The sequence below is a fragment of the Chionomys nivalis genome, chromosome 2 (assembly GCF_950005125.1).
Source record: "Chionomys nivalis chromosome 2, mChiNiv1.1, whole genome shotgun sequence".
Classification (NCBI taxonomy): domain Eukaryota; kingdom Metazoa; phylum Chordata; class Mammalia; order Rodentia; family Cricetidae; genus Chionomys; species Chionomys nivalis.
Genome location: NC_080087.1, coordinates 115,300,606 through 115,328,495, shown reverse-complemented (window position 1 = coordinate 115,328,495; position 27,890 = coordinate 115,300,606). Strand labels below are relative to the sequence as shown.

The 27,890-nt window shown below is 40.2% G+C and overlaps 1 protein-coding gene across 1 annotated transcript in view; it reads left to right on the top strand.

The window, feature by feature from the left end:
• The window catches only part of Nyap2 (neuronal tyrosine-phosphorylated phosphoinositide-3-kinase adaptor 2), a 251,439-nt gene that overhangs the window by 207,125 nt on the left and 16,424 nt on the right, over nt 1-27,890 (top strand). The window contains exon 6 of the mRNA XM_057762975.1: nt 2,680-2,783. Coding sequence (XP_057618958.1) covers nt 2,680-2,783 — 104 coding nt within the window. The remainder of the gene's footprint in view (nt 1-2,679; nt 2,784-27,890) is intronic.

Here is a 27,890-nt window from a genome sequence, read left to right as displayed (position 1 = left end):
GAACGTGAGGGGAATGGTAGAGGCAGATCATGGTGCATCCATGAGCAGAGAAAAAATTGTCTGGGTTCTGGAAAGCAGGGAATAAAGGACTATAGAGTAGAAATGAATAAATGGTATCAGATTGCGAAGGATTTTTGAAGTAATTTTTATTTTGTGTCATTTATATGGGATCTTTGCAAATATTTAAATAGGGAGGTAAGCCAATGACAATCTAGGAAATTCGGACTGGCATGAATTCCAAGGTTGTTTTGAGCATATACATTATGGGAACCAGTAAAAAAATCTCAGAGGTAATAATAAGATAAACAAGAGATTTTGAAAAAGTAAAATCAAAGTTCTAACTAGACTATTCATGTACATAAAGTGGGTGGGGGCAAGGAGCTGAAAATGTCCACGATTTTTCCAGGAGAATGGAAGCAGTAATCTTGCTATGCTTTGGGAAATCAGGGCTGAAGGGGAGCAGGAAGTGAGTGTAAGACATTAGGGAACTGGGCTTTTCTTTCAGAGGCATGAGAGTGCCCTGCTGTACAGAGGCACTGAGCTCCAGGACCAAACAAGACCACATGGAGAGAACAGAGCTTCAGATCTCGTATATGACTGAAGGAGAAAACACCAGAAGGCAAGAAATGCTGCCCTGTGTGGAACAGAAGGACAAAGAGAGAGCAATCAGGACAGGATGGAGAAAGAGGAGGGTGTGTAGGCAGTAGATGGAAAGAAGAGAGAGGAATATAATGAGTTTCTCTAAACACAGAAGGGAAATAGAGGTAAGGTTCACTGCACACCTGTATGCAAGCATGAGTGTATGCAATACATGTATGAGCATCTGTGAGTTCAGGGATAATAAAAGCCAGTGTCCACCAAGGACACACATTACAGGTGTGATGGTTATTCCTAATTTTCAATGTAATGAGATCTGGATTCACCTGGAGACAATCTCTGGGCATATTGGCAGGTAATTCTCTTCCCTGGGATAATTGAGTTGAGAAGATTCATTTGCTGTAGGTAGGACCAGTGCCTGGGATGGGATACTGGGCTGTCCATGAAGGAGAAAGTGAGTTGAATGCAGGTATTCATCATGCTCTGCTTCTTGACTCTGAACACCATGTGATGAACTGCCTCAAGCCTTCTAGACAATGGTTTCTCCTCCATCTCCATTTAACTGAGAGCCAGAGTAAATTTTATCCCTCGTAAATTGCTCTCATCCGAGTATTCTATCACAGCAACGGAAACTAAGGTACCAGCGTTTTCTGTGAACTTTACAAGTAATTGCTGTCCTGTATTGTTTTTCTTCCTTGTTAGCTCTATTCTTCAGGATCTATATCCTGAGAAAAAGCATATTTCACTTATTACTACTTACTTGGGATGTATAGTAATATATTAAATGAAAGAAATGCATCCTGGAATAATGGAATTTCTGCCTCGCTTCCATAGCTCCCGAGTCCTGCTCACACTAGACTGTGCCACCTATTGTACAGCATCATCAGGTCCTCTCTTTCCCAGGTTCCCACGAGAAGGCATAAGTCCAATGAATAGCAGTGTGCTGTGTCTCCTTTCTAATTCCTTTCCAAACTACCACCAAATGAGCATAGATGCAACGTTTGCCTCCTGTGAAAAAAGAATGAAGTTCCTCGGAGTATGGGCACTCAATGTCTTCCCCACACATCCTTTGCACCATGTTTGGGACTGTGCATATAGTAGGCCTTCGGGAGAGTCATCTCAGATGCTGTCACGAATCAAATGCCTGATTGCTGTGGGTCTGCATTCCTCGAAAGAGAATAGAAACCCTTTCAGGGCAAGAGAAAGATTGTGGTCACTGTGCTCAGTCTGGTTCATTTTACATGGTTATTATAAAATGACTACCCAAAAGACTGCAAATGATTCAGACGATAATTGTAAAACTCGAAATGAATGGAGAGCCTATAAGATTTCCTAATTGGAAAGAAAATTGCTGACAAACGTAAAAACTGATAACTGATTCCTGTAAGGTGTCTTCTCTGTCTTCCACTCACATACACGCATACACGCCATGCCATGTGTATGTTCCAAACACACATGTGCGCGCACGCACACGCACACACACACACACACACACACAATAAATCAGTCAGCCTGTAGAAAGAAAATGGAGAGAAGTTGAAAACAATGTTATATTAAAAGCATGATAAACATAGTCATAGAAATAAGAAAGAAGGGAAAGGAGGGAGGAAGAGGTGGAGGGGAAAAGAAAAGGGGATCAGAGGAGGGAGGAAGAATGGGAAGAAGGGAGGGAGGAAGAGAGAGAAAGAAAAAAAGAGAGGAGTTACTTGGAGAAAGTAGGTAAGACATATCGGGGTCATGGATTCCTAGGAACCAAAACTAAAGATGATCTAAAAAAGAGTCACTTGTTTTACTCCTGAATGGGGTGGTTTTCTTCCATAGAAACTAATTGTAGTTAATTGTGCAGGGAAACAAGGCCTGTGCTTGAAGGGATTCTGCCTCTACTCCACAGGAACTTGGCTTTGAATAAAGCGCCTTTGAGAACAAGTAGTTATGAAAATCTTTATCCCTGGTAGAATTATTAGACTATATCCGCAGCATTTTGTACATGCCCATACGCAGCAAACCGATACTGGAGGAGGAGCTCTAACCCACCAACTCAAATGTTTCTCAGCTAATGTTTTGTTTCCTCCTTGTTGACAGAACCTAAAGTAAGCTGCAAGCTAGGCCGGTCTGCATCTACATCAGGAGTTCCTCCTCCTTCAGTGACTCCTCTCAGACAAGCCAGTGACCTACAACAGAGCCAGGTACCATCATCGTTAGCCAATCGTGATTGACTTCCTGTGATGCAACATACCAAATGCCTCCCACCTGTCTGTCCTGTGTTGCTGTAGACAACGTTTGAGTTTGCTTTAATTTCTCTCTATGTGGATGGGGAGGGGAGGGGCTCGGCATCTGTGTTTTCATCTCCCAAGAGAATGTCTTTCTTCTTTGTGATTGGTGAAACTTTCTTTGCTGTTTGTTACCGAATCGTTTTTGTCTCTGATTTCCATCATTCTGAATTATAAATGTAGTTAATGTGCACTCTATGTATGGGCATAGTGGCTACTTAAAAAAAAATTCGTTCTCTTTTCCATGTTCTGTGTACTTTTATATTGTCTCTGAAAATTTATCAATATTTGATAAATTTATCTACTTTTTGTGTAAATTTCTTTTAAATGTTTTGTCCACAATATTTGCACAGATGTTGTCAATGAATCTGTACATATATTTGCTCTTATCCTATTATACTGTGATGTTTGTGGTAATTTACTCAGATTTTTATTTAGCTTTAAGCATGACTGTAAGACCATGTCAGTATCGATGTTCTTATGAATATTCATATATCTATTGACTCCTTTGGATTGAATGTGGCAGCTAGTCTTTCTTCATTCTTAGGCCATAGAAACAAATTAGCTAACTGGATAACATATATTTACCAAAAGCTGTGGATTAATAAGACAACCTTTTAAAGAAATGGCATTTCTCTCTTTAACCGACGACATCAGAAACGTTCTCAGAAAAGGGATTGTAAGTGTCTATGCCTGGCAAATGAGATCTTCATTATCACTTGGAGAAAAGAGATAAGAAATAAAGGCATAAGCTAAAATACCATTTATTCCTTTACAGCATAATATGTCGTTTTGATGTTCCTTTGGGTGAATGGCCGTGAATGTGAGTTCAGGGCAAGGACAATCACTACACATAAATATCATTTTGTAACTCAGCCAATAGGACACCAATCCCTTAACTTAATTGGTGAGGTTTAGTCATTTTTGCCATGAGGTATTGTGGGTATTAAGCAGGACAGTGCCATTTTGGAGAAGATGTTCTGCTTCCCAGCTCTTGTATTTGTATTCATGGTACTCTGATGAAACAGGACATTATAAACCTAATGATGAGACCCTCTAGGATGCTACCCAGCACTTATCAGTACATTGCACATTCATCAAATATGTTAAATGTCAGGATCTTTTAAAGTCATACCTAAGCATAATAATTGCCTTTTATAATGAGAAACATTATGCTTCTTAGTATTTTTGTCTGACTAAAACCTATGCATAGTGGTTACTTTATGAATACATGCATGTCTCCAAACACTTGTCTCTCTCAGGTGCATCTCAAGTATCATTTAGGGTTCCTTGTATCTTAATTTAAACCACTAAAGGCCTTTGTAAGTGGAGTAAGTAAATGGAGCCATCTTAACTACTTTAGGGTTTACAGGATATGTGGGGCTGGGACACTTGCCTCCGAGTCACAGTGTGAGAGAAGGGCCTCTTCTTTACTGTCTCTCAAACTTTGTAAAACTATTGACTGTGATATGCAGATCAGTCCCTTCCAACACACAGCCAGGAAACTCTTTGTAGCCCAATTGTCTGGTGATGTGTGGCTTATGGTTATTTGTCTGGTTGTGAGCTTATGCTTAAATAATATGGAAACAGAAGAATGATCCAAAGAGAATAAGTTTCTCAGCAGCCAAAGCTGACCTCCTACCAAACACTGTGCTCCCTCACAGCAGAGATTCCTATGGGCCATGCAGGAGACTTGGCCTATAGTATCTGTCGTTCATGTTAGTGCACCTTGAGGTCATGTATTTCTAAATACAGAAAAACCTAATAGGGGACATGGAAAACAGTCACAAACATTACACAAAGTCACCTCGTGTTGGGGAAGTGTTTATCTGTACTAACTTCAAATTGAAAAAGAAATTTTACTAGCAAAGATCATCTCACAGAAATAATGCTTATTTCCATGAAATTTAATGAATGTGGGAATATCTAGCACTGGGAAATACGGAATAAATTAATGGGACTACTGGCGAATAAACTAAGCTGTAACCATGCATTATGATGATGGTGTATTAGCATAATGCAAGTAGGAAAATCCCCATTATCTTATATGTGATCTCAATAGTTCTGTCTGATGATTTAGAAAAAAAATATGAGGCTTTGGTTTTCTGTAGTGTTCTCTATACTATTTAATTAACGTCAGAGTTAAATAAAGGAAATATTGCCTTTAAATGGCATTGGATCTTGAAATGTGGGGATTATTTATCTTCTACATCTCTGCAAGGAATTCAGATGACGGGGATTCTGATTAGATTTTATGAACCACTGTGCCATTGAATATTTACAGTTTAGATATTGCATGGTCACTAAATTTGAATGCTTTAAGTAAAAGATAGTTAGAGGCTACTTTTTGAGTCCAGCACTCATGAGCAGCATCTTAGGAAATCCATTACTGAGCTTAATAAAACAAACAAATTCATGTTGGTCCCAACAGTCTGCTGTCTATTGCTTCTGGGTATGAAACACTGTAACATGATTTTAAACTTTATCTAAGAAGACTTAAACCCATCAGGTGGCAATTAAATCCGAGGATGCTGGGAGTGTCTACTAGCTGGCGCTATAGTCCTCCGGAACTGAATGTGTCCTCTATACCTTTACGGTCAGAAGTGAAATCTGTCAATACAAGTAACCAGGAAAAAATACAAAGGAACTGAAGAGTATTCTTTACTGTGTGAAAGGCCCAGAAGGTACAGGAGGATTTTGGGTGGAGTTTGCACAGTCACAAACCTGTGCCATTCATTGACATCTCTGTTTCTGACACACAGGACTCCCACAGGCATGTGCAAAGCATCCCTGTACTGTGTACTATCAGATGGGTGCACTTACTATCCTACACAGCAACTGAGCGCTAGTGGGAGGTGGCGGACACAGCCCCTCCAGATGCTGTTGTTTATATGCTTGGTTTTGTTTTCTTATGGGATTCTAGAGCCTACACTAGATCTGAAACACTCAAGTGTGTCACACATTTTTCTGAGCCTGTTTTCTTATCTATAAAGTATTGGAAGTATTAGTTGATTAGTAGTATTGTTGAGAATCAAAGTGATTTCATATATATATATATAAATATATACAATTATATGTGTATATACACATACATATGTACATATGCACACACATATGCCTAGGTAGGTAATAACTGCTAGAAAATTATTAGTTCTTTCTCTTCTTCCCTTACATCATTTTACCCTCCCACTAATTCAGTTTTCCTACTTGCTGGAAAATTCTAAAAGGAGCACTTCTAACCAGTGGTATTACAAACATGATGAATGCAAAGTGATTGCTTGCTTTATCCCAACATTACCAGCCTTATATAGAACTGGGAGAGATTATACCCTCCAAACTTGCTAGACAATACTGACTTTTTCTTGTCTTGTACTTAAGTGTGCTTCGGATACAAAGTATGTGTAAATTAACCATGAGTGTAATTTCAGCTCACCTGCCATCTATTATTATTTATTGTTCTATTTGAATTAAATGGTAACCAGATGCAATGGAAATACTAAAACTATATAGGTAGGGGAAAAGGCGTAGAAATATGGGACACATTTTTGCTAAGGTCAGGATTTGCCTTGAAATTTACCACTTTGTGGTTTGAAATACCTTGTTCTGTTCAAAAACATCATGCACATTGCAGAAGACACATTTGACGACTGAAAAGAATGGGACTTCAACAGACCTGCCTGAAAGTTAACAAATTAAGTGGATACATGGCTCCCCCTAGCAACTGAAGTGTATACTACAACCTGCACTTCAAAGCAGGTTTATATTAGGGATTTACTGCCTAACTTTCAAATACACCTTTTGGGCAGGGGAAAAATAATGTCCCCCGAGGGCTATGTATCTTTATGAATAAATAAAGCTGATTTCATCGGGATTTATGACATCTCCCATTCATTCTAATCATCTGAGTCTCAACAAAAAGGCACCCTTCTCCCACAGATGGAAATTAAAGTGTTTTTTTTTTTTTAAAACAATTTAATTTAACAAATGGAAGAATATTTTTCTGATTTTTTTTCGGCCACTAATATCTTTGAAACAAGTAGCCTAAGAGTTTTTCCTTTTAAAAAAGAAGCTCTTTCTGTCTACTGGGTAAGTTTGCCTCCGACTTGGGGGACCAGTGGAGCATGAGAAAATATTTGTATATTGATGCTAGATCACAGTTGTATTGCAAGTGATTTCACTGTTTCCAACCTCCCTAATGCTGTAACCCTTTAATACAGCTCCTCACGGTGTGGTGACCCCCAAACATAAAATTATTACATTGCCACTTAATAACTGTAATTTTGCCACTGTTAGGAATCATAATGTAAATATCTGACATGAGACCCCCAAAAGGGGTCATGACCTACAGGTTGAGAACCACTGATTTTGCTTTATTTGAATAAAAATATACTGTCATATACTGCATGTCTTTCTGAAGAAACACAGAAACCTCTAGTGATTCCCCTTTATTCTGTGCTACAAATATGGCCCCTTAGGTTGAAGCAGAACTCCAAATGAAGCAACATCTGTGTTCTTCCTGCAATGGCCACAATTCTCAGAATTCTATATTAGCAGATCCTGTTGATGGGGTTTCTGTCCTGCCAGGTTCCTGCAGTCGTTAAGTCCCAAAGAAACCATACAGAGATCTACATTAGTGATAAACTGATTGGCCCATTAGCTCAGGTTTCTTATTAACTCTTATAACTTATATTAGCACATTATTCTTGTCTATGTTAGCCATGTGGCTTGGTATCTTATTCAGCGAGGCAGTCATGTCTTGCTTCTTCTGTGGCTGGGTCAGGACTGTGGACCAAGCTTTCTTCTTCCCAGAATTCTCCTGTTGTTGTTGCCCTGCCTCTACTTCCTGCCTGGTTGCCCCACCTATACTTCCTGCCTGGCTAGTGGCCAATCAGAGTTTATTTAAAATATAATTGAAAGGATCCAGACCATTGTCCCACAGCAATATCCATATCATAAAAGATCAGTACTTTGTACTCTTAAATCTATTAAGCAGACGTAGTATTTCTATTAGTAGGGAAGCTAAAGCTAGAGGCTCTCTGTTAACTCAACTTCTGAGACTAGTCTATGCTGCCAAGGTGCAAGTCCAGGCCATTCTATTAAATTTAGCCTGGCCTCCCACACAGCTGCCTTCTTTATACTTCCTTTCCCAGTTGTTCTTCACACTCTCCTTTGCTCATCTGCTTATTAAAAATACAGATTTTCTTGGTTTTGCTTTTAGAGTTTATCACTTCTTCCCTTAGGAGAGGATGAATTCACCAAGACTTTAACCAAGTAGGGTCCTACCTATGACTTAGAATCCCCAAGAGTGAAATGGAGTTGTCAGTGTAACTCTATCTTTGGGTCCTCACTCTTGTGTTCTCCTTGAGAGAATTCAGAAGAGACACAAGAGCAAGGTGTAAAAGACAGACCTTGTTGCAGAAGAAAGGGATGGAAGTGTGTGATGTGAATGATGGCCACAGTGACCATTGCTTCTATTTATATTTTAGGCGGGTGTATTAGTTACTCTTCTATTGTAATGATAAATACCATAACCAAGCCAACTTATGGAAAGAAGGGCTTATTTGGGCTTATGGTTCTAGAGGGATAAGAGTCTATTTTGACAAAGAAGCATAGCAACCAGTAGGCAGTCAGATGAGGTTGCTGAGTGCTTACCCATTTAACTACAAGCAAGAAAAGAGAATGAACTAGAAATGACACCCTGTTGACTCCTCAATCTCTGTTCCCAGTGTCATACTTCTGTCAGCAGGGCCATGCCTACTAAACCACCCCAAACAGTGCCCCCATCTGGGGACCAAAAACATTCAAATACCTGAGACTCTGGGTGCTATTTTATTCTAACCACTACAGCTGACTTTAGACAGTCTCTAAAGTCTGCAGAGCCTGCAGTATTTTGGGGGGGGGGCATTTTGCTTGCCGAGTAGGCAACTGGTAGACCCTTTTAAAATGACTCTTATGAAGGGGAGCCATGATGTACTTGAAATCAGAAAGCCGTTGGCTAGAGAGCAATCGTGTAAGGTTCTAGGTAGTTACCTGTTAACAAACATTCTAGAAGTTCAAATGCCACGCCTCCTTTCCGGGGTCAGAGCTATGATTCAAATCCCATTCTGTTGAACAGTCCTGTAGGTTTAGTCCTTAGTTTTACAAGCTGCTGATCATATGGGTGGCATCCTCCCCCTATGATCTCCAAGCCTGTTGACGCATGAATTACTTGACAGCTAGAAGAGAGCCAGGTGTCACTTACTGTTTGCCACATTGTCTTGTGGAGGACAGATCCGTGTTAGGGGGAACTTCTGACAGTGTTGAAAAGATACCTAAGGGCTCATCCAAGTGGGTGTGAGCTTTCAGAGTGTGTGCATGTTCACACACACATGCATATGTATCTATAAGTATGCATAAATGTACATGTGCTGGTATGGGTGTTCATAAGTGAACATGCATATGTACATGAGTGTGCATGCCTCTGAAGATTACACACCTTGACCACACCCAATACACTGCACATTCTGAAAACAATGTGCACCCCCTCTTACATCTGGACCTGAGAGTATTAGCTGCAGGGGAGTGAGTACAGATTTAGCCAACAACACACAACAGACACTAATGTATTCACTGAGGGTTACCTGATTTGTGGATTTCTACAGCAATCCCATAAACAGACACTTTAAAGAGGGAAAAATAGCCATACTGACAGTTCAAAGCATTTGTTTTTGTGAAGCAAAGCCTGCATTAGAGCTGGTTAATAATCCCTGGTTGTCAGCTATTTTGACAGGGATGGTATTTGGTATTTGAAACGCTGCATTTAATGGCTCTGTTCCTAGAAAACGAGAAAGTCATTTGAAGGACCACAGAGTGTCATGAGTAATCCTACCTGACACCATCAACTTTGCATATGAAAGGGAATGAGGCTTTCCAGAGAAGCCCAGGAAGCCAAAGTTACTTATCTTTCAAGTAAACTCTGGGTAGATCCCCAATCTGTGCCATTTACCAAGAGAAGCCTAAATAATGAAACAGGGGACCCTTGGGGAGTCCAGACATTCACACTCCATCTTGGTATTGCCAAGTTTGTAGAATCCCCAAGAGTTTGGATTTCTGAATTCTTACACAATAAGATAAGGGATTTGAAAGCACATCTTAGCCTTGGATGTTAGAAAGCAGCAATGTTTTTTTTTTTTTTTTCTATCGTTCATTTGTTCATCATGCGGCTCCCTTGATCATTTTTCTTTTGAGCACAGAAATGAAGAGAATTATCTCTTCTTAGTAAAGGCATCAAGAGAATAAGACACTCACTGGGCAGGAGGTCAGGAGAGGAACAAACCACACCACTAGTATTGTGCTTTGGATTTCATTCTCTTGAATCCAGTTGTATTTTGGAAGACAGCTGTGCAGTCTTATAGAAGGACTAGTATGTCTAGTCCTTTTCTTCCACTCCAATCTTGATTCCAGATCTGTTTTTTACTCCTATAAAAGAGTGATTATATGTGATATGTGTTCTTCTCTGTGGGACATTCTGTAGAGTTGCCTGTCACCTACAGTGCAGAAGATGTACTACCCAAAGGATTTCAAGAACTCAGTGAGTTAGTCCTGGTCTTGTTCAGCTAAATTCCCCACCACTTATTCATATCCTTCCACTCATCCTTGTGCCCACTGCACACACTCTACCAGACAATCATTTTCAGCTTTTCACACTTCTGGTTGTTTATAAAAGTTGCACAGTCCTTGCTTCTGGGAACCTTCTCCTAGTGTTGACATGAGAAACCATTCAGCCTCAGGTCAGAGTCAACTGCAATCTGCCATCCTGGAAGATGTTCCTGCTATCTTAAGTGTGTCTTCCTTCTTTTCTTCATGATCATAAATTACCTTGTAGAAAACATTGACTGAAGGATGCCACTTTAGGTCAAAGACCTGTCCATTGAAGAGGCTTGTTACTCTCATAGACCAAACCCTGAAGCCTGAAGAAATCAGGCCACACTCATCTCTCTGTCTGTCTGTCTGTCTGTCTGTCTGTCTGTCTATCTTCATATCTCCTTCACTCTTTCCTCTCTTCCTCCCTCCTCCCTTTCTCTTTGGAGTGCAGTTAAGAAGCCATGATGTACTTAACACTTTTTAATTGATGGCTCCTCCATGCTTTCTGTCAAGTATGGTATGTTGAATTAAATCAGGTTGCCTCCCCCAAAGGATATGAGTCAGATGTTTTCTTATATTTGAGAGGATTTCTCTGAAGGATTCTCCTCTGTTCTTTCACCCACCCATATCCATCATCCTACCCTTGATGGCTGTGGCTCCTAGTCCTACTTAAGTGGTCCCTGTTAATGAAGCCCTTTTCCAGGTTTATAAGAGAACTCTCCCCTTTCCCTTTTAGGTCCCATTTCTGTTGTCTCTGATAAAACATACTCTTCATTTTTAATGTTTTTCATCTCAAGGCCTGACCATGTTTTGGAACAGTTCCTTTATTTCTGACAGGTAACTGTCTCAGTAGTTACGAAGACCACTACTACTCGACGTATGTGACCTAAGTTCTTGTATGCAAACAAAGAACACGGGAAATTTTTGCTGAATTTCTTTACTATTTACAGACATGTGTCAGATATTTCATGGGTGGGGACACCCACACAGAGGGGGGAGAGGCACGGGGGAGAGAGATCACATTACTATAGTAGCATTTTCATTTTTCCATAAAGTCATTTTTGAACTCCAGAGATGCAGTAGCCATAAGTATTTGCATTAGATTGCAGGTTCCTTTAGAAAGGGAATATATATTTTCAAATTAGAACATTCTAATTGTCTTAGTATTCACTGAAGAAATGATTCATGATAAAGGTATAACAGATAAGTCTGCAACATGCTGTGATAATGATTGATAGAACCACAAAGACTCCAGACAGCGGTTCTCATAATTCTCACATATCCCTCTATCAGCTAGTCAATGGAGGAGTTCATTTACTTGCTGACGGTGACCAAGAAAAGCCAGGGAGATAATAGAAACGCAATGCCCACTAAGAAAGGTAACACAATGTTGCAATTCACAGAGGAAAAAACATCTCCATCAAACTCATTCCTGAACATGAAGTTTATTTTTAATCGGCATTGTCAACAAAAGGAGATAGCATGTTACCAGTGCCATTAGAGAGAGACATTCTATATTTAAATGATAGTAATGTGTACTTCGGGCAGTTCATTAACTCTGATGGAGGGTGAGTGAAAGTGTATGGAAACATGTCCAGTCCCAGAGTGGAGTGGGGACTTTCCCTTTAATAATTCAGGGCAAGATATTATCTTTAAAACAGATAAGTTTTCTGAAGCTGCGATTTATCTTTCTTCCATCCTCTCCCTCACTCTGACCCAGTCTAACCCCCACTTTAATTTAACTCTGTCATAGCCTTACAGGACTGGTGCCAGGGCACATGAACCCTTGCTTCTTGGGTGGGTCTGCACTAGTTACATGCTTGTAGAATTTTTAAGATTACTTCTGCAGTCAAATTTAAAGACAAAAAATTCAAAAAGAATGAAACTTCACAGAGGCAGGCAATGTTGGGGGTTGATACTCCACTGACTTGATTACAATCAGGTTCCGTTCTTGCTCTTAGTGACTCACTGAGAGGCCATGCTAACCAACACCCAGAAAGTGGCAGCCCTTTTTCCCTACCCCATTCCTCTCCGAGCAAGGATGAACTGCCCTGGTTCCAGCATGAGTGACGGGTTTCAGCCCCCCTCTCAGAAATGGGATTGTGGCGTGAGGCTCAGAAGGGGGAGTAAGGAAACTGTATCCTTTTCCCGCCTCACTTTTACTTTTCCACTGTGCTCTGGCAGGCCACGTGGGTGGCTGCAAGCCTGGAGGATGTTGGGACCCGCATGGAAAAGTCTCATATGGCACAGACAGGAAACCTGCAGTTGGGAACTCTTCAAAAGTGCAGGGGAGAGAAAAGGAATTCGGGGCCCCTTTATTTATTTTCGATTCTCATTCTAAATTCTGTGTGCTCTAAAAGCATTCATTTTCATGCAAAATTATCTACTGCTTGGGTCCCCTATCTCCTATTTACCCTAGCTTCCTACATGCCACTGACTAAGCCTTGATAACTACCACGTGTAGATGCAACGACATTTTGCAGTAATGGTCAGTAGCATGTTGGACTTTACAAATGGCTTTTTTATATTCTGTCAGCAGATTCTCATTGTTCAGCTGCTGCCACCATATGGTCATACAGGTACTTTAGGTTGCAAAACAGTTGATTCAGCTCCGTATTTTCAGAGGGATTTCAGCCTAATGAAGAGCCCAGTGATGATGTGCACATGTGTGTGCACTCACAGTTCGGTATATTTAAGAAGAGCATACGCAGAAGACAGAGGAATTAATTGCCACTGTTGGAGATGTCGCTGGAGGTGATCAAGTGCAGCTTTAGAGAAGGAGGAAGTGGCATTTGATGGACACTTTAACAAGAGAGGAAACAAGGTCATTACAGCAGACATCGGGTTTGCAAAGAAGTGAAGATCTATAAGCTATGTGATTGGTCAGTGCAGCTAGAAGTAAGCCACTAGCATTAGGGGAGTTACAGGCATTGAAGAGGGAAAGACCAGGGATAACTCATGAGGGGATGAAGAACAAATGTCTAAGCTCTGACAACCTAGGAATCATTTGAATAGTCCTTCTTTCTCCATCTAGGTAATGGAACCACAGACCTGCTTAGGATTTTCAGTGACTTGCCAAGAGCTGCTTCTTTAGAACTCAAATACTCATTCCTTTGTGCATAATTCTTAAGGATCAGATGACAAGAAGATTATAGCAGAGAGCCTTAATCTAAACAATTAACATGACTAAAGGGGGAAACTGTTAGCTCAACAGAGCCCCAAATGGGTGGGCTCCTAAGATCATTCATTTGCTTGCTTTGCTTTTTGTTGTTGTTAACATTGGTAATCTAGGGAAATGTGAATGCTAGTAGACAGACTCACATTCTTTTCATTATAATTTATCTCTGGACATTTCAATATGTCAAGAATATCCTTTTCAACCCCTCCACTAGCCTAAAAAAAATCAACTAACAGATAAGGATTCAATTCTAAGGTCTGATTGAAGCTTATTTTTGAATCTCAGAAGTCCTTCAAGTATCCAGAATTGAATCCTGGTGTGTGAACTAGTTTTTGTTCCATAGATTCCCTTGCTCTTTTTGTAAAAACAAGCTTTCTTTTTTTTTCCCCAAAGAACCTTCAAAAGCATGTTTTGCATGCAAGTGTGTATGTGCATCCTGTGTGTGCATAGTGCTCACTGGGGTCAAAAGGGGGCATTGAACCCTTGGAACTGGAGTATAGATGGTTGATAGAGAATCTTGTGAATGCTGGAGAAAGAATCCCGGAACCTCTACAAGTAACTTTTCAAAGGCTAGGGCCTGCTTTTTTCCCCCTCTGGATTTGATTTGCCCAACAATTCCTTTGCAGTTAGATTTGAATTCACCTTAGTTAGCAGGAAGGCCCTGTGAGTGGTTTCTCCAGCAATGCCAGGGCTCAGGTTTACAATATCAATTGGCTCTTTCATTTTTTTTTTCAGACCTTTTCTCTAAATTCTCTCAGCACCAAGGGACAAATACAAAGGTTCTTAAGAACCTGTCCACCACAAGATCAAATTCATTGACTAAATATGCTTATCTCTTGAATTTTATATAGAAAAAGAAGGTAACCTATTTTCTCACGTGTTATCATCTATATAAATTTGCTAATGAGTGTATTTTCTTATGGCAATCATGACAGTCCTCCAAATCTAGGTTCTAACAGATGAAGCAATTGAGTTGCAGCAGGTCAAACAAAATCTCATGTTCACAAATCATGTAACAGAAGGTTGGAGACTGAACCTCCTCTCTTCTCACACTTGGTGCAATGTTCTAGGCTGTGTGTATCCTCTACGGTCCTTTCCCAACAGAGTGCTAGAGAAAATGCCTTTTGCAAATTTCCTATGCTGTTCATCACCACTAGAGGGGGAGAGAGTACTGTCCAAGTTAACATGACTGCCTTTGCTTAAACTAGAGAGCATCTGAGTCACAAGTTTATTGCAAATCACTGGTTACACACTGACAGAAACACAAATAGTAACAACAAGAACAACAACAACAAAAGAAAAAGCCACTGTCTCCCATATGTGTTCTGCTATTTTTGTTTGTTAATTGCATTTCCAAGTATATTCTGCAATAATGGACTATAAATACTATGCAACAAGATTAAGGAAGGCAACAGGAAAAACTAGAGGACTAATGTAAAGAATTGCATCTGGCTGGGGTTAACAGTACAAACGTCCCTTTTAGCCAGTTTCCTCACGGCATTTATAAGGTCTTTTCCCCCAGGCAAAGACCAACTGGAGATGAAAGAGGCTGAAAGCTACTGAGACATCTTGAGTGAAAAGTCTTGCTTGGGTCTAGTGTCTAGTGTCTAGTGTCTAGGGTCTAGTGTCTAATGTCTAGGGTCTAGGGTCTAGGTGCAGCAAGTAAAACATTTAAAAGACAGGGTAGGTACAGTGCGTTGGACTAATAATGAAGAAAGAGTGATCACAGTGGGCAGCCATAGTGGGAGGGAACAGGAAGCCCAAGTGTAGGAGAATAATTGTGGTTGATTTTTTTTTTCTGGTCCTTGTCTCTAGATAGACATTTCAAATGAGTGAGGATGTGTTGGCCTGGAAGCAGCATCTTCATAGAGGAGAGTAAAATGCCCACCCCGGTAGTCAGATCTAGTCCTTTCTCTTGGAGTATTGCAGCAGTCACGCTCATCCTGAGGGATGTGAAACTCATCTGAGCTGGTGATGCAGAGATGTTAATTAATGCAAGAAGACTTCAGTCCAGCTGTTTTAGCTCCGAGTCCCCAAAACAATGTCTCCAGTGGCAAGAAGATGGATGAGTTGGGTGGTCCATGGTTCAGTAGTCCCCTCTTTGAGGTCACCCAAACTACTTTTAGGGGTTTCGGGGTTATAGATCTCTTGGTAACTGCTTCAAGGATGACAGGAAGGTGACAAGCAGAGGAGCAGAGTGCCTCAGAAGAGAGTCCATCCAAGGGACCATGATAAAACTTAACAGTTGGCAAAGATCTATAACTTATGACAGAAGGCAATAACTGTACAACTTTGTGGAGGAATTTCAAGAGACAAAATTGTATGTAAACTTTTATGTGAAGATTAACATGAGTTAAATGCAATTGTACAACTGACTGAAGCATGTACCAGAGTTCTTTAGAAGGATAAGGTAACTTTATTACCTGTGTGTCTTCATTATACTCCTACATAAGGGACAAGAACCTGGAAACTTTTCTCCATCCAATCAGGGGCTGCCATGCAAGTGTATTGTAAATTTGCCTCACCTTCCTCAAGCATCCAATCTTTCACAGCCCATTTTTATATACTTGATTTTTAATATCATCTTATATTAAATAATCTTTAAGATTACATTAAACTTGCTTTGAATTACTTGCTTTAGGCTTAATTTTGACAACATATGCAGAAACTTACTACATGATGAGAGATAAAAATTAGTCTCTCCCTCCAAGCTTGTCTCTGTAAGTGAATTACATTTGTACTAAGCGTGACTGCCATAAACTTGTATATTTTAATTACCTTAACAGTTTAAAATAAGTTGGTATCTTTTATAAAATTAAGATTTTACAATTTTATCCTTATCAAGTTTGAGCCTTTAAAATAATAATTCTTGAATTAAAGGTCCTTTAGTATCAAAGTAAACTTTGAACCCTTAATACAATTCATAGAGAGACTGGGTACCTCATTTTCCAGATCCTTTTACAATATTTTTACAAAATACCAGTTTTTATGTAACTCAGTTTTTTTCCAAATAGCAAAATCTTAATGAAAATAGTAAAGAGAACTTTAAGAATTTACAAACCTTAATCACCACACATATGTTACATAGAACTTGTGCATGGTTCTGTCTTTGAAAAAAATTGTCACTTTTGATAAAGACAAATACAAAAGTCCATGCTAATCTGAAATGTCTTGCAGACCTGTCACTGCCTCCTTAATATAAAATATCTTGGATTGATGGAGGAAGGTCATTGGTTAATTAATAAAGAAACTGCTTGCCCTGATAGGTTAGAACATAGGTGGGTAGAGTAAACAGAACAGAATGCTGGGAGGAAGAGGAAGTGAGCTTAGATGCCTCAGACAGATGCCAGGCCACTGCTCTCCAGGGCAGACGCGATGAAGCAAGCCGCCAGGTAAAACTGCACCGGTAAAACTGGTACTACACAGATTACTAAATATGGGTTAAGGCAAGATGTGAGAATTAGCCATTAAGAGGCTAGAACTAATGGGTCAAGCAGTGTTTAAAAGAATACAGTTTGTATGCTGTTATTTCGGGGTATAAGCTAGCCAGGCGGCCAGAAGCCGGGTGGCAGGAACGGAGCCCGCAGCTCCCACTACATTGGATGCCTACTGCTGCATCCTTAGTATGATACATCATCCTTAGGGGATACAACGGTAAGTAGAGGGATACCATGTGATCACTGTGACCAAGATGGCAGTAAAATCACATAGCATGCTTCCATGCTGATGTCACCTGCAAAGATGGCCAAAAGCCACATGACTGTTAAGTAATCAACCAAGATAAAAAAAAAAAAAAAAAAACACAATACCCTTTTCATGAACATGAGTGCAATTCCTGTTATATACATACATGTTATATTATAGTAGAATAAGGTTATCTCTATAGTCTTTTTGAATCACACTCCATGAACTCGCAAATCTTAAAATAAAGAAAAGCTTCAGCAAAAGCTTGAAAGAGAGTAAACAAAGCCAAGAAAATAGACTGGGTGGGGGGGGATTCAGAGGGTTAAACACGTTCCATTTGTAACTTCTGCAGAAAATAGTTTACTTTTTAATTGTTCTCAAGTGAAAAATGTATTTTCCTGTGTTGTTCTGTGTTTCTGTCTTTCTCGCAGCCACAGACAGACGTTTAGCCTGCCCCAGGACAGAGACTTTGGAGGAAACATTTAAATAAACATGCATGGGTCTAGTGCAGTAAGGCCAAATTCCACCTCTAGTGCCAGCCTGCCCTGTAGTGTAGAATAACATGCAACACTTTTTCTATATTATTCACACCCAAAAGACATTTGAATCTCTGTAAGACTGAAAGCAGTGATCTACATATCCATAACCAATTTGTGTTTATCTGCAGATGAGCACAGACGACCTTATATGTTTTTACCCACAGAAAAAGGTAAGATGCTGCCCCTTCAAGGAACAGAAATGACTTTCATAGTCCACAAGGCAAGCTGGGAAACACAACCTTTCAGCACAAAACCACCAGGCTCAGTGAATAAAAATGCTTGCACAAGCTTGAGGAGTCCACAGGTTTGAATCCCCAGAACCCACATTTAGCCAGACGTGTAGTGTGAGTATCTGTAAGCCCAGAATGCCTAGGAAACAGTAGAAGTAGGAGAATGGAGATTCCCTCAAACTTCTTGAGCCACGTAACCTGGAGAAAGCAGTGAAGAGACTATGTCTCCTTTCCAATGAGCTCCACCCTGCTCAGCTTGTGAGATCAGAGAGATTTGGAACTCTCAGGGTGTTATGGTCATAGACTAGATCCTTTCTCAAACAAGACGGAAGGTCCAGATTGATGCCCGAGTTTTTCCTCTGATCCCTATACGTGGGCCAAAGTACGAGTGAACCCACATTCACATACATGAATATGTACATATACATATATACACACATAAGCAAATGTCATACATGTGATGCCTTAAAATATTGGAGAAACATAAATTGATTAAAAATAGGGATGAAGACGTAGCTCGTCAGTAAAAAGAGATAGTGTTGTTGCATTCCACCTAAGTACAGTTCTCGGTACTCACTTCAGGTGGGAAACAACTACCTGCAAGACAGCTTCATGGAGATCTGATGCCTCTGACCTCTGGAGGCACCTACACTCATGTGAACACACCCTCACACAGACACAAGTCCACACACACAATTAAAAATAACAAGAATGGATCTTTAAAATCAAAACAACAGAAATTAGAAATAAAAGAAATATAAAATGGGATTAAAGACAATAAGCCACTTTTGTACTAATAATTAAAGATGTGGAATACTTAATAATGTTAGAATTTAAAGTGACAGAAGAAAAAGATTGAACAGTCTTACTTCACTTCCTTCTACAAGGTGTTTGGCTAACAATGAGAAAAGGACCAAACGCATAGATAAAATTGCTCAAAACCTCTGAGCTTTTTGAGACACCCTTGGAGGAAATGGGTTTGTATAGAGCTCACGGCAGCATCATGGAGTTGCCTTGGTGAGACAATGACGTGATCGTCAGAGGAAGTCATTGGCTTTACACATTTGATCATAGATTGAGTATGCGATTTTGCTGGTCCTAACTGTGAAGTTTAATGAATACATCACAATCAGCCCCTCTACCCCAGCCACAGTTGCTGTCATTCTGCCTCTCCGGCTTTGACCTTGTTCAAGAGCATCAAGGAACATTGGGATGGATACTGTTTTCCCCCTCAGACAAACCAGCAGGTTTGACTAGAAGAAGCAGATCCATGCCTTTTTCATTAGATGTGAGAGCAAACCCTGGAATGTTTCAGAAAGAGAGGTCATGGAACCATCTCCAGAGGAAAACAGTGATAGATTTTTGGAGCGGTGAGATGGCTTCCGTGGGCTTCTTTCTGCCAGGCAACTGAAAAAGGGGATAGTGGATCTTCAGGTCTTTGCAACGTGAGTCTGTATGAGATTCTTATCGCTAAATACCCCTATTTACAAGCAGGCTGTGTGACGTGTGTGCACAGTGTGAAGGTTGCAAGAAAGCGTATATACTATAAAACTAGATAGGTGACTTTTCTAAGGCAATAAGAGGGATTCAGGGAAGACCAAAGGGTACACGTGCCCAAGTGCCATGAAAGTGTTACAAGGGGTCTGCCAGACTTTGAAGAGTCCAAGGGGAGCATGGAGGCTGAGAGAAGAAACTGGAGAGGGAGAGAAAGTCAACAGAAACAAATTTTGATTAAAAAACTGCATACCGAGTGGGAAGGCTTCACATGATAATAAACGTTGTAAAATGGCCACATCATTTACAAACTCCTATTTTGCCACAAGAGGGCGGTATTGCCTCAGGATTTCCTCCTTCATGTACCACCAGCTCAGCTTTTCTCCCCAAAATCCTGCAGTGGGTTTTGCAGCACTTTCTCAGGAAGCAACAGCAAGCAGTAATTCATATGGTAATCCTGTATCACGTGTTTCAGAATGACAGAAATTTGGCTAAAGAGCAACACTCCTGAAATTTCTTGGTAACACCCCCAAGCCCCGTTGATTTTAGAAAAATGAATGGTGCCCTTGGGTTATTATGAGTCGGTGACAAATGCCACTTTCCCCCAGGTAGTGATAGGAGGTGTTGGCTTCACCATGGCCTCTTGTGGATCAAACCCACTGTGAAGTAATCTCAGTTATAGGATTTTTTGACTAAATGAGTATTAGACCTTCAGGAGAGTCAGAAAGCTGAGGCTTCTTTGGGAATTATTGGCTCTTCCTTGACTCTTCTTTGGTGGAAAGATGAAAAGGCTAAAGAAATCTTTCACTTTCTCTGCAGTCACTAACAACAGTTCTGTCTCCCTTTTGTATGGGGTCCAAGGTCAAGCAGGTTTCTGTCCCTAGTCCAATTGGGCTGCATGGTGAAGCTCTGGTGAATTTTTGTTTGTTTGTTTTGTTTTTTTGTTTTTTTTGTTTGTTTTGTTTTTCAAGACAGGGTTTCTCTGTGGTTTTGGAGTCTGTCCTGGAACTAGCTGTTATAGACCAGGCTGGTCTCGAACTCACAGAGATCCGCCTGCCTCTGCCTCCCAAGTGCTGGGATTAAAGGAGTGCGCCACCACCGCCTGGTGGCTCTGGTGAATTTTCCACATGGTGTGCACAGAGCCCATTCGTAGCAGTGGAGCTGGGTGACGCTAGAAAGCTTATGGTCTAATTCTCTGGAGTTGGGGAATTAGCTGTCTGCTGAAGCTGCTGGGTAGAGCCAAGGAAGGATAACGCTAAGCCTTCCTTTCTCCTAGGGGGACTTGATGAGAAGATTGTGGCTATTTCCCACAGTCTGGGGCCATAAATCCATATTCACTTGTGCTCTTTGAATTCGAGGGCTGAACTTGTGGGTTTAAAGTGTGTTCCCAGACGTCATGTTAAGAAGGGCTGTATTCTGTGTCATTCAATGCAATGACTTGTAAAGCTAACTTAAAGATAGCAGGAGTTTCATTGCATCTGTCTCATGTTTGTTTCTCTTTACCTAAAGCATCTTTGAGCTGTGGGAAGGGATGTTGCTCAGGGAGTGACTGCCAGGAAGTTCTGTGACTGCCTTTGCTCCCTTGAGACTGTGACTGGGATCCTTGCACAGGGAACTGGTGTGTTATGGGGTGACACCGATTAGCTGGGGAAACTTGAGACCTGTAATGTGCCCTCCATCTCCAAAGACCACAAGATCTCAAAGCCTTTCTCTTTGGTTAGCTGAGACCAGGAAGACCCTCAGGATTGGCTGTTACTCAATTGAAAACAAGGACATAAGGTTGACAGTCTGTACTAAATCTAATCTGCTTGTAGTTTCTCCTGGGAGCAGTGTGTTGCTAGAGAAGCCCAGGTTATATTTGGTCACCAAAAAGCATGGGAATTTATTGATACTCACCAAGCACAGGAAGGTCATTGGAATTAAGAGAATTTAAAAAAAGCTGTGTAATTCAGAAAGGGGTATAATTCAGTTCCTCATACATGTAAGGCGAATGCTCTATCATGGAGGCGCAGCCCAAACCCAGAGTAGCTATCACTTGGAAGTCATATTTCTAATAACACACTGATTGTAGAAATCAACAATATTTCAGCAAAGTGAGGGACATAATCCCAGCTTCATACGCTGCCATAAAAGCAATGAAGTGATTCTTAATTTTGAAAGCTGAATGATAACCCATGACTACCATGATGAAACTTGGAAAAGACATGTCTCCTCCCACAGCCCAAGCATGGTAGCCAGTGGCTCTTCATAATTCATTGTTTCCTAACAGTGACAGTGTTTCCATTGCTGCCTTAAAATTTAGAAAAAATTATTGACCCTGTCTTTGGAGGTTGAGTTCTTTTCTGTTATTTTCTACAGTTTCCTGGGAAAGAGGTGCCCCCTCCTTACACACGTACATAGCATTTTGTTCATTTTGTTAAAGAGTAGAAAAAGTAAACGTAGAGTTTCTTTCTTTCCTGAACTTGTTCTCTTTGTGAGCTGCATTGTAAGGTGTGAGAGGGGAGCTGGAGAAGCCAGCTGGGAGATTCCAATTTGTGGAAGATGCTCTCATCAGGTTCTGAGGTTAGATATAAACGTGCAGATGTGCAGTCTCGAGGCTTTATCCCACCTCAATTGTCCCCTTGATGAGTTTCAGAGACAAATTATTGAACCTTTGTGACTCAGATGCCTTGTCTGAAAAATGGTAGTAATTAAGAGGGCTGTAATTACAGTCCTAACAAGTGTAGGATAAAGGTAACTTATGATAAAGTGGGTTGACATTATCATTGGTTTTCTTATCATTGCTTAATACTCAAAGGACAATGAATACATTATTTTATGCTGATTCCAGAGTAGAAAAAGATATCAAATATATTGTATAAGAAATTTGGCAAGTGCTGATCAGGGAGTATAGCTTAGCAAGCATGGACACGATTATAAGTTCTTTCAGAGGCATATTCTCATGGTTTAGGAATGCTGTAAGAACCCAATTACTCTATGTCAAGGGAAAATGTAGAAATGGAAATATTAATAGCACTAGCAAATTCAAAATCATGACCTAGAAAAATTAATGCTGACAACTAATATGTTCCATATCAATTATTTTATACAGGAAACACCTTAAGCTTTTTATTTATTTATGAGTACATATGTGCTTATATGTGGGCATCCATGTGCCAAGGCGGAGGTCAGAGGACAATTCTGTGAGTCAGTCCTCAGCTCCTAACATTTTCGCAAAGTTCTGGGCTTTGTTTTTGTGGTTGTTTGTTTGTCTTTGGTTTTATTTCTTTTGTTTTGTTTTCTTGTCTGTTTTGTTTGCTTACTTGCTTACTTGCTTGCTTGCTTGCTCCACCTACACTAGGCAACATTGTCTGAGAGATTTTGGGGATTCTACAGTTTCTGACACACCCCCCTCCACACTCTACAGGACTATTAAGATTCAAATGTGGTGCTACCATGACCAACTTCATGTGTACTTTGGGATTTGAGGGATTCGGCCTCAGGTCATCATGTAGCATGGCGAACACTTTACCCATCACTTTGCCTGCCTTAACTTTTTTTTAATATACTGCTCAAGAAATATCTGAAAAATCATGTGACCTTCTTATAATTCTACGTAGGGGCTGGAGAGATGACTTAGTGGTTTAAGAGCACTGGCTGCTCTTCCAGAGGATCATGGCTCTATCCAGTTCTCACACAGGAGCTCACTACTACCTGTAACTCCAGTCCTAACAGATCTAAGGCCTTCTTCTGGCTTCCATAGGAACAGCATTCACATGGTACACAGCCATACATGCAGTCAAAATACCCATATACATGAAAATTTTTTTAAAAGACACATCAAAACTATTTTAAAGAATATTTAAGTATTTCTAAACACACTAATATATTTTTACATATGAGTTTCTAATGTCTTAAGTTTGTTTTAAAAAATCAGTTTTATTATTGATTTTTATTGTTATTAATCTCTATCCATTTGTACACCTTGACACATCTCTGTGCCGCCCCCACCACACATATCATGCACATACACATAAGTATTTTAAGGTTTTACTTTCATAATATAATTTATATGAAACACATGACTTATTAGTATTAAATTTTTCTAAGACCATGATTTTGAAGTACATTGTTTTAGTAATATTTTTATGTGTTTGTATGTGGAGTGATGGCAGCTTCTAGAATCAGTCAGCTTTGGCTTAACCCTTTTTAAAATTTTTTCTCAGCTCTAGAAATGCAGTTTCTTCACCTATAATAGGGAGATGTTCTTAACTAGGCCTAAGTAGGTAAACAGTAAGAATTACTGCTAATATTATTGGTAAAGCCAATTATAATTGAATGGAGTCAGTTTATAAATATACTTCCATGAATATTTTAGACTAAATGCAGTAATCTGGAAAGCATTTGGTATAGCATTTAGCACAATGTGAGACTTATTCCTTCTCTTGGAAATTCCAGTGTGAGTTTCTCCATGGATGGTGGATTCATCTGATCAGCCATTTCCTTGTTTTGATGCTTTAAATCCTAATGTCAATTGGCCATTGAAACTCTGTTCCCATTAAGTTTAAAAAAGAGATCTCTGGGTAGAGGTAAAGGCGTGCCACACAAACTTATAAATGTGTCTGAAGTTCTCCGTCTTGCATGCCCTGCCTTATAAAAACATTCCAAGTCAGTGCACAGCATGTGGGAAGTTAGGGGGGTATTCTGTGGAGCAGGTTGTGGTTTATCCACAGTCGATTGTCTTCTGTAGCTGCTGAGCATGGTGCCGCTCTGCGCTCTGTCACTGACAAGAGTCTGTGGAAGTTTCAGGATGCCAGCTCTCAGCCACTGGGTCACAGTCCCTTGATTTAGTGATTGGCATTGTTCTACACATGTTCATGGTCAATCTTCTTAAGAAGTTGATTTTTTTTAATCAAAGAAATTTTATGGCAATACATTTTGAGATGATAGATGTAGTTATGGAACTTTAAGATAGAACTGATATCATTTTAATGAGGCGGTGTGTGTGACAGGAATAACTAGTCAATAATTGCTGTAGACATAAATACAAGTATCGGGATGACAGCAGGTGTGTAGAAGAAGGGAGGACACTCTGAGGACTTTTTTTGTGAAGGAGCAACAGGAAAGCTTTGTGTGCCCTAGAGTTAGATGGACAATTGCTCTGGGCAGGGGATGTTTCTACCCCAAGCCTCACTTCCTTAAACCCTCACAAACCTTGACATAGTAAGAGAGAGAAAACATACTTCATGATCATGTACTGACTCCAAGGAATGCCAAGTTGAGATTAAATATTTTTTCTTGACCAATTTATAAAATAATGTATATTTATAGTGTTAGCAGAAATTGGCCAATAGTCTACAAAACAATATTATAAAATGCAAAACGAGTATTAAATACAGACTTTTTAATTCATTTCCTAGATGGTTCAAGGACAGCCATGAGAAATTTTGTTCTTTTTTTTTCTTTGAGCAAGGTATACATTCTCACCACAATATAATAAATACGTGAATGCTTTTGGAGCTATCATTATTTTGGCAAATGTTAGGATATCCATGAAGAAATCAGGAGAACCGAGGAGGAGCTGGTTCAAGTGTGGAGCGCTGAGAGCGCTCGGGCTGACTCAGCTCCTGTGAGCTACAAAAGATTACAAAGCACCCACTTCATCTCCATGCCTTTGTCGTGAGTTTCACTTTTCCCTACTTGTATTTTCTTTTGGAGTGTTGTGTAGGTCTGAGTCCGGAAGGAAGAGGTTTGTCATTACACTGCTTATGAAAGCCTGGTCCTCAGAGCTATATTGGTCACTTTCTTGGAGTTTTGCAAATTGAGCTAAGCAGCTGTCAGAAAGAATCCCTCCTCTTTGTAAAATAAGTCGGCACTTTAGGAAGACCTAGAAGTCTCAGCTGAAAGAAACTTTCCTTCGACTGACACATAATTGGTGTGGCTTCCAAGAAGGTGGAGAGAACTCAGATGTGTGTGTGTGTAGGGTGTGTGTGCACGTGTGTGTGAGCGTGTATCTTTGTGCATCTGTAGTACAAAAAGGCCAGCATCTGATAGAGAGTGTCCTACCATGTCATGTTTTACCTGGAGACATAGTCTTCTCATCAAACCTGGAAGTAGACTGGAATTGAGCAGTTCCCAGTCTTCAGCAATTCTCCTGTCTCTACCCACACATTGCTGGAGTTATGGAAATATTCTCCGGCATGTCTGCACTTTTGTTTGGCTATTGGAGTTTGAACTTAGATCCTTGCATTTAAAAACTCTAGTACATCCTGGGCCATCTCCAAAGCCCAGAGCTCAGATTGTGTGTAAGGGAGAATCTTCGACTCATTGTAGGCAACGGGATTATGAAGGCAGAAGTTCCAATATCGTCTCCCTAGTAACCTGATTGTGTAATAATGATATTATTGATCATAGGGTCCTTGGCAGTGCTAGACAGACACCTAGCTTCATGAATAAAACTTGTGTGGTTATAGTTTTCCATGTTTTGTTCCTCCTATCATGGCTATAGGCACTAAAACTCTGTTGACACCTCTTTCTGAAGCATTCAACTGAAAGGTACTGAGATAAGAAACAGGATTTGCCAAGGTGACATCTGATCTGGGGAACCAAGATATGACAAAGGCACAGGGACACTCCTGAAACAATGCCCAACCAAAGCTTACTGTGATAAATTCCATCTTTGATTTTACATCAGGCCACGGTTATAGACGAAGACAGAGCAAAGTTTTGGTTCTTATTTCTAGAGGAGAAGGGAATCATGGTTCATAGGGAATCCATTGAGAGATGGTTCCTGACAGTGCCTGAGATGTCAAGTACATTTTCGCCACAAAAACTTCCATCATTTTCACAAATACAGTCACAACTACAGAAGCTCCATGTGAGCATTAACTTAAAAGAGATATGTTTAAGGTAGCCTGGACCCTTCATGCCAGAAGCAGTCATTGCCATTTAATAAAACATTCCTTTCAGTCATTTGCACTTGAACAAACCACATCAAATCATCCTCATGAGAGTAGGTTAACAGGAAATAAGAGCCTTGAATTCTGTAAATCAGGTTGAAAGCCTTTCAATTAGGACCGGGGTAGGAGCCCCTGTTTCCTGTCTCTCCCCATCTTACAGACAGCATCAGTCTCAGACAGGGTGGTGTGTGTGTATGATTTTAGATGCTCTGAATATGGCCTCTGAGATACTGTGTAAGGAACACAGGAGTAAGTGAGAAGGGAAGAGATGAAGAGGAAGGAAAGGATGGTGGCTCCTCTTTAACACAGCTTGTGGATTGTGAACCGCAATAAGCTGTTCTTAACTGATTCTTGAAATTGTTGCTACACATTTGTTTTTATTCTGTTGCTGTGTCCAGCGGAGTAAAGACACTGATGCCTACATCTGCCGCAGAGGCAATGGTCAGTTCCCACACTCTCACGTCGATAAATTCAGAAACACTTATTTTTCTACTATACAAAAAGTTTTGTCACCAAGGAAATGAAAAACCATAGCTGGCACTGGGCCCAAGCCTTGGGCTTGCAACACCACTGAGTGGGAAAATCTAGCTCTTCAGGAAGACAGCAAGCATGATTCCTGATGACTGTTTTGCTGCTGTGATCTGCAGAGAACCTCAAATCTAAATATCCCTGGCTTCCTTTGACCTTCTCCTCCAAATACCTTCTTCTTCTCTCTTGAATCTCTATCAATTAATTACTGTTCTTCTGTGTAGGTTCAATATTTTTCAGTATAATGTAGTTTATATAAACCAGAAGCCTGATGTATTCCACAGCTTAGACTTTCTGCTTCTTTCATCCTGAGGATCAGATATGTGAATCAAATCACACAGAACCAGTATAACTGCGAATCTGGCTCCAGAGCAGATCACCGTGATTGCGACTGCTTGCTTCTCTTTCCAGAGCCTACATATATCTCCCTGTGATGGACAGCGCATCTCAGTGGAGAAAGGCATATTGTGTCTCCACAGCTCAGTTCCAAGTTGTAAGAATGATCATGTCTTACACTTTTTAGTCTCAGTCTGCTCCTTCAGGACTAGTAAACAGCATGTCTGCAAAACACCTCCTTCTACATAGAGGACTTGCCTAGCAAGGCTGCCTTCTCCCTGTGACTACTGGGGTCCAGCTTACATCCATTATCAAAAGTCAGTATTTTATAATGAAATTAAACTTGCAATTCAATTAATGCTAATGTAGGTGATTAAGAGAATACACTTAGTGAAAACATCAATACATTTCCTGTAATTGAATTTTATCTTGTAACACTGCACTTTCCTTCAGGGAATGTCTTTTTAAAGTTT